The 7725-nt window shown below is 35.2% G+C and overlaps 1 protein-coding gene across 1 annotated transcript; it reads right to left on the bottom strand.

The window, feature by feature from the left end:
• Window positions 1-918: 918 nt before the first annotated feature.
• Window positions 919-7200, bottom strand: LOC132188356 (cholesterol 22-monohydroxylase CYP90B51). Its single transcript, XM_059602782.1, has 8 exons — window positions 6560-7200; window positions 6165-6489; window positions 5923-6075; window positions 5568-5819; window positions 5352-5444; window positions 5170-5248; window positions 4973-5079; window positions 919-1593 (listed from the first exon to the last, which is right to left on the bottom strand). The coding sequence occupies exons 1-8, from the start codon at window positions 6760-6762 to the stop codon at window positions 1342-1344; spliced, it is 1464 nt and encodes a 487-aa protein (XP_059458765.1). The 5' UTR covers window positions 6763-7200; the 3' UTR covers window positions 919-1341.
• Window positions 7201-7725: the final 525 nt, after the last annotated feature.

The following is a 7725-nucleotide window of genomic DNA, read 5'->3' on the forward strand; positions in this document are numbered from 1 at the left end:
TTGGCTGATCCTTTTTACAATATCTCAAATTGTCCCACCACAGATTGATCGGTTGATAAATTAACATGGATGATAATAATATTTCTTTGCTCACATACTATATCTTGTGAGACAATCCACTTGCACATTAATTATTTTTCTTTTCTTATTACTATGAAAATCAAATGGAGAGTCATACTAAGAGAAGAAGATGTACATATGGTAAAGGGTCCCCCAAAGCAACCGTAAGCTAGGGTACCCACTACCCAACCAATTATAACCTTTTTTTTTTTTGTCCTTCTTGGGCTGCAGTTTTGGATCGGAATCTCTTAGAATTTTCTTACAATTTAGGCACGAAATTTAGGAAATCAAGATTGGCATTTCCTAGATAACTATAGAAGCTGCAGCCCTCTATTTTTGTTGGTGATGACAGTGGGGTCCTTAGTAAGCCATCAGGAATCAAACTATATGAGTGCTCCATAAAGAAATAAGCACCAATATTAAGTATTGATGTGGCCCTAATTTAGATGGAGGGAGATTATTCAAACCTAATTATAATGCCAGGACCGCAATTGTTTATTTACATTGATAGTTATTTATGCACATTTTTTGACTATATATGTTTAGCTCGCAATAAATCTCGCCCAAAGTAATAGTCAAACCGATCATAGATATGTGATGTGGTCGTGTCTATTGATGATGAATGAAATTTCAAAATTTATTCCAAAAACAAAGAAAAGAAAAACTCCTCTATCTTTTAGTAAATTTAAAAATTTAACTCTAATGATTTAAGAGATTATACAATAGTGCTCAATATTTGGTGGTAGTTAGAGAGAATCATGTAGAGATGGTGTATGGTCCACATGCAATAGTCCTATCACTATGCCATATCTTTTATTATAGATTCTCAGCAGTGACCAGCACCCCTTCACTCTCAACGAAGCACAAAAAGACATAAATCATATTTGGATGATACAGAAGTAAATTACAGCGAAGGAAATGAATATATATATATAATTCCTCTCAAGCCCCAGCATGGAGAGAGCCAGAGGAAAACAAATTTACAATTTAGAGTGGCCCTAGGAAGGATCGTGTGTACTTGATTTCTTTGTCTTCCCTTTGCTCAGGTGAGCTGCATAATGTAGTCAAAACAAACTTACACTAAGCCGTTGGAAAATCCAAGAACTCAATCGCCACGTCAAATGAGCTAGCTATCTAGCTAGCTTGTTCTGTTTTTATGTCCAGCTAGCATATATATATATATATGAGAGGCTGAGAGGTTGAGAGGCTGAGACCGAGCTGGAAGAGGTGTCTTTTCTTGAAAGTTGAATTTGATGCATGGGCTCTTGTCTTGTAGTGTAGCTACATGAAGGTGTGGTGTTGAACTCTGATTGGTAGGCCTTTGGGGAAATCGACAAAGGGGAAGGCAAAAGCTTGATCCATATCGGCTAACTCCCAGTGGTAGTTGAGGACCAGATGGTGGATGAATACGGCCATTTCAAGCTTAGCCAATTCTGATCCGGCACACAGTCGTGGTCCTCCTCCAAATGGCAAGAAGTTATTACTTGTTGTCATGCTCGGGCAACTGGATGAAGATTCCCGCGTTCCATTATTCTGCTCAATCAATATCGCACCATTACAACAAGGAAATTATAAACACACAATAATATATCCTAGTATCTAACGTACGTATAATCTTAGTATACAGAAGAACATAGGACATAGGATGATCTATCAGAGGTGTTCTAGACTCCTAGCAACAACTAGAACGTCCAACAGGAAAACCCAATTAACTTCCCCTGATTAATTTATTAATTTCTTCCTTTTATTCTATATTATGGAAATTTTATTAATTGGTAAATCCTTCCGAGTGTGATTACAAATCATGTTATGACTTCTGAGAGAGACCCATGGAAAGTACTCCCCCCAAAAGCATGTTTTGTTTGCGTGCGACAAGGGGGTGTTAATAAAGGCAATTAAGTTTATATGATTATTTTTGGAATATCTGTGTCTCCAAGTATTTTGTTTTATCCTAAACTATTTTGCTTTATTTCCAAATTTTAAGGTTATATATATATATATATATATATATATATATTGCTTGGAAATAACTCTCGATCTAGAGAGCATTCTAGTCTTGTGATATTTGGCTTTTTTTGTTTTTTAGGACGAGTGTTTTTTTTTTCCTTGCGAGTGTGGTTAATTTTTGCTCTGTATCTCGTGGAAAATAATTGTCATTGAGTAGTCTTTATCACTAAAACTCTATATATATCCCTTAGACGTGTGTAAATTATCTACTCAATTCCTTTATCAGTATGAAATCAATAGACATAGATGCACTCACAACAAATAATTAATACTCTCTCTAAAGAGATCAAAAAAACCAAGATTGAAACCACTCCACATACAGCGGGCTGGACAAATGGCCAAACTAATGATAAAGTTTTGGTTTTGTTTTCTTCTCCTACAACTGCTAGAATAGATAAGCCCCAAATTTACTTTTGCACAATCCAAAGTACGTAACAGGGATTTAGGTAGGTGTCTTTTTTCCTTTGAGCTATCTAGATTGAGAAGAAATTATGATATAATTTTGCCATGTTTTGCTTATCTGGTTGTGTCAATAAGATATAAGGACTGATTAGCGACGTTATATCAGTAAAATGAGATAAAAATATAATGTAAAACATTATTCTTGTTTGAGAGATGCTACTAATTGAACAAGAAAGTTGGACGTATGTGCCACTATTATACTCTCAAATGGGGTTAAGAGTGTTGTTAAGAGTATTATAAATTTATAACTCTTTATTCTTTTTACAATGTGATGTATCAGTTCATAATTGATAAAATAATAACATAACAGTTTTACTTTTTAACCGTATATTTTTAATTATTTCTCTAATTTTGTATGAAAATTATATTAAAAACTATAATATCTTAAAAAAATTTAACGGGGTCAATGGGGCATTTATGAGAAGATGAGGTCCAGCTGCTTGAGAATAACAATTCAATCTGCCAGCATCTTTACCGTATAGTCATTTTGTCACTGTCAAACTATTATATTTGTCGATTAGTTTATGTCTCCGACTTCAAGTATCTTCTATACTTTACGGAGAAAGTATCTTTTCTTGGCTAACTAGCTAGACAGGGAGTAAGGGTTTTCTTTCTCCTATATATTTTTTTAAAATTTTTTTAATTTTTTAATTTTTTTTTTAAAAAAATTTTGGGAATTTGGTCAGGACCAGTTTCGCTATTGACCCACAGAAGAAAAGCACTCGTGCACGTGCATGTGAGAACCCCACATCCACATGGGGCTTTAATCATCTCGAACCCCAGGCCCTCCCCACACGCACGCAGGGGAGGGATCGGAGACAGAGAGATGATCACAACTCGTGGGGCCAGAGAGGCCGTACGGTGTGCAACATTGGTTCACTGATCATGACAGTTCATCTGGAAGAAAATGGATCCGTGAGATCGTAGCATGTCTTTTTTATACTAGCCTTATCCGATTGAGTAATGCTATTTAATAGATTGTCGTATTATTATTATATAATTAAGATAATATTGTATAAAACTTTATTGATAGAATTTTCATAAGAGTAATTATGTTTATGTTTAGTATACTAATAACTGAGATGACAAAATGTGCAAATCAACCATTAATATTTTTATTTTTTTTACAAGTATTGACTCAAGAGTTGACTTTCACTAATATGTCATTAAGTTGTATAGCCATCTGCTAAATAACAATATTCTTTTCATGTAACTATTTTTATTTTAGAATAATGTTATTTAGTAAATTGTCATACAGATTGATGACATGATAGTAAAAATCAACTATTAGATTAACACTTTAAAAAAAAATCAATAGCTAATTTTCACTGTCATATCATCTTAATTATATGTTAGTTTACTAAATATCATTAATCTTTATTTTATTTTATTGTTCTCCAAATAAACAGTAGAAGAGCTTATTTGGTTAATTAAAATTTGTGGATTTTTATAATATATTGCCTTCCTATATCTTCATAACTGTAAATATATATTCTCTTATTTTTCAGGAATATTTTACAAGTTGATAATTACCACCTATATTAAACACTTAATTTCATGAGAAGCAACACTTTAATTATTCTAAACTTACCAAATTTTTCATTAAACTTGTTGTAGTTGAATTATCACACAATGTTTATCACGTTATTTTCATTAAAATTCTATTTTTCACGATCATATATTAATTTTAATTTTTCACGTTATTTATACAATGTTTAATTGTTCAACGGCACAATGTTTAATTATCACGTGATTTTCATTAAATTCTATTTTTCACGATCAATTATACAGTTTTCAACCCTCATGCTGACTTGTTATTGTTTATCTATCCTTAGATTAATCACCGTTAAAAGAAAAAAAAAAAAAACATAATGGTTGTGAAAAATGTCATGTTAGCATAGTCAGCTAACAATTTGGTATATAGTATATCTCTTTTTTAATAAGAACTAATGGGGTGCCCCGGACTTTTTATTATAATCTCTTTATAAATTAACGTAGTAGCCTAGGTGGCCACATCGACCATATGGCTGGTGAATTTGTAAGAGATAAAAAGGTATGATTTATAACCTTACTAGTTTAACAAACATAACCATAATGACGTCTATAACAGTGTTTAGGAGCAATCTTGGATTCTGTTATCATTTTCAAGCTAAGGAACAAAAAAAATATCTAAATTTTGACAGCATTTTTTTGTTTTTCACTTAATTTTGACAGCATTAATTGGCAGCATCGATCGTTTGGGTCTACAACCAATCATCCAATGCTTTTGCCAGTGAGAGCCACAGCAACAACCAATGAAGTGCTTGGGGACCTCTGCTTAATCAAACCCTTTTCCCCTTTTCCTCCCTCTATTATTTTAGCAGAATAATAATAATAAGAATAATAAAAATAATGCTAGTATTCATTAGACAAGGCATGCTGTCAAAAAAGGGTCATAACTGACCTGCCATCTCCACGGATTGAACTGTCGAGGCTGGTCAAAAAGCAAAGCATCCAAGTGCACGGCTGCAATCACCGGGAGCACTTTCCATCCACATGGAATGTCATACCCTTTGAAGCAGAATAATAAACAATTCAAAGAGGGTCAGATTCTGGCAAAAATCCAGCTAAAACACTCGCTCAAAGTGACTAGTATCCTACCTCTATACCGAACATCTTTGAGTGCCTTTCTGTGGAGAAATCTTACTACATTACCAAGCCGGAGTGTCTCATTAATAACCTTCACATGATAAAAAGAAATTTGATTAATTATTTGAAGTTCCATAATTTTACTACAAAATGATTTAAAATACTCCCCAGAGAGAGAGAGAGAGAGAGCTTACACATTGGGTGAAATCCATTTTCCTGTAGTCATCCCAATTTATGTCCTTCTCCCCTGATTGCTTCTTGTGTCTGGCAATTTCAAGGTGTTCTTCCTGAATTCATACAGAAAAAAACAAGAGAGATGATCATCAACATGAAGAATCTAGTATATATATATGTATATATGTTTGATTTCAAAAGGAAAATAGCTAGCTAGCCTTTGAGGAGGTGCTTACTCTTAGTTGTTGAATAGCAGTGGGACAACCTTGCAAGAAGTAAATAGCTAAAGATATGGCCACTGATGAAGTTTCATGGCCAGCAAAGAGCAAGCTTAGAATCAAGTCAAGGATTTGCTCGGTTGAAAGATTGGAATGCTTCAAGACCCATCCAAGAAGATCATCGTCCTCCATATCTTCACTTCCCTCCTTCATTTTCTGAATCCTGTCTTCCATTTTGCGCTCAATAAACTTCAGGATGGTTGATCGAGACTGTGGGAAGCAGAGCATCAGCAAGATGAAGCCAGTGAAACCATGACTTCACAATAAAACGTTCGGAAATATCATCCAAATGGGGGCCGGGGAAAATAGTTACCTGTAATGCCCTTCTGTATGCAGTTCCAGGAAAATTCAGAGGAGCCGAAACTACTCCCTTCATGAAGGTAACATATTCTTTCTTCAGCTGCTCGGTCTCTGGCATTCCGGGATCCATGCTCATAATATGCTTTGCCATCAAATTGAAGGTAAACTGCAATTCTTGTTAATAAGCTAAGCTGGCTCAGTTAAATTGTCTTGTTGAACACAAAAAGATTACTGTATATCTTTAAAATTTGTTACCTTCTTGGCTTCATCTTGAGCTGAAAATGTAGAATTCTCCTTCCAGGAGTTGAGTACAAGCAAGGTATGCTTCTCCACTTCTCTCAAGAGATGGGTTCTAAGCCTGGCATGGCTCAAGAAGTTGAGTGAGATACTCCTCATGTCTCTATGCATGTCTCCAACTAATACCAGCATAGACCATTTTCCAAGAATTCCACCTATGCTTCTAGGATAGCTGCATTCAAATAATCTTCCTTCGTTCTGTAAGATGAATTTATTCAGCCCAGCATCTGCCGAGACTATTGTTGGCTCGCCAAACAAATTGGACTTGTAAATTTTGCCGTACCTGCAGAATGAGTAAAGAGTTTTAAGAGCGGTTTTAAGGTGTTTTTCTTTGTGGGTGTGCGTGATGTTACCTTGATATGTGTTGCTCCATGAATTCTCCAACTGAAGTAGCAGAGTAAGGCTTAAGATAGCCGATAGTTTCTCCAAGAAAAGGCCAGCCCATGTTGCCTGGTGGGAGATTGAGTCTGCGTTGCTTCCTTTTGATGAGAATGAAGATTAGAAGCAAAGCTAGAATGGATGGAAGGGAGCAGAGAATTAGCACAGAGTCAGGCATGGAGACTGACTGACTCTCTCTCTCTCTCTCTCTCTCTCTCTGTGGGCGTGTGCTTTGCCTGGAATTTGCTTAGCTGTTTCTAAGCACTTTGAATCAGATATCTGCTTCTTTTTGATGTTCCTACGTCTATTGAAAATGAGCTTTCAATTTTCATGAGTTTTTGTAAGTCACTAAAAGAAATGGTTTTTGAAGAAACCATACATAATGAAAGGCTTCGAAGCCAATAGGCTGCTTTTATAAGCTTCTCTTCTATCTTTAACCGAAAATAGCGCGGAAAGTAGCTTGGAAATTGGCTTTACACTTGGAAAATGCTAATCTCTTCAAATAAAATTACATTTTTTAATTCCCAAAATTTGTTTTGCTCATGATTCATGAGTAACTTTTCCTTAGCCACACTTCCATCCAACTTTTTGCTAAATTAGTCCTATATTTTGGCATAACACAGCATGCAAAACGTAGGTGGATGTTATAAGAGTGGATGGGGATTTTCTACAATTTCCTGCTTGAATTTCAGGAGAGAGGTTGGGGTTTGAGATATCCCGGTAGTTTCGGGTGCGGATCCCACCTGTTTGGATATCTCGAGCTTCGGACTTTTCTCTAATTTTTTGTTCCACATGTTTGGATAACTCGAATTTCGGATTCCTCGCTTATTTTCTATTCCAATTGTTTGGATATCTCAAGCTTTACATTCGTCTCTCATTTTCTGTTCGAATTTTACGAATCGAATTTTAAGAATCGAATCTTATGAAACTAATCTTATAGCTATAGGACTATACGAGTAGTAAAAGTAAAGGTATATACCCTACTATTTTTGTTCTTTTGGATGGTTCCTTTCGAAAACAACAAGTAACACCAGAAATCATGGTGCAGGCTAGGGACTAGATGATCCTTGTCCTTGTTAAGTATCATGAATTATAACTAAAATCAGGACTGATTTGGGCTTTCATCCATGGCTACTGGTCC

The sequence above is a fragment of the Corylus avellana genome, chromosome ca7 (genome assembly GCF_901000735.1).
Source record: "Corylus avellana chromosome ca7, CavTom2PMs-1.0".
Classification (NCBI taxonomy): Eukaryota; Viridiplantae; Streptophyta; class Magnoliopsida; order Fagales; family Betulaceae; genus Corylus; species Corylus avellana.

Excerpts from the sequence above, each read along its gene's own strand:
- LOC132188356 (XM_059602782.1), bottom strand. The coding sequence starts at position 6,762 with ATGCCTGACTCTGTGCTAATTCTCTGCTCCCTTCCATCCATTCTAGCT. Across the intron at positions 5,249-5,351 it reads AAATGGATTTCACCCAATGT|GTTATTAATGAGACACTCCG; the intron begins GTAAGCTCTCTC and ends TATCATGTGAAG. Across the intron at positions 1,594-4,972 it reads TCAATCCGTGGAGATGGCAG|AATAATGGAACGCGGGAATC; the intron begins GTCAGTTATGAC and ends TTGATTGAGCAG.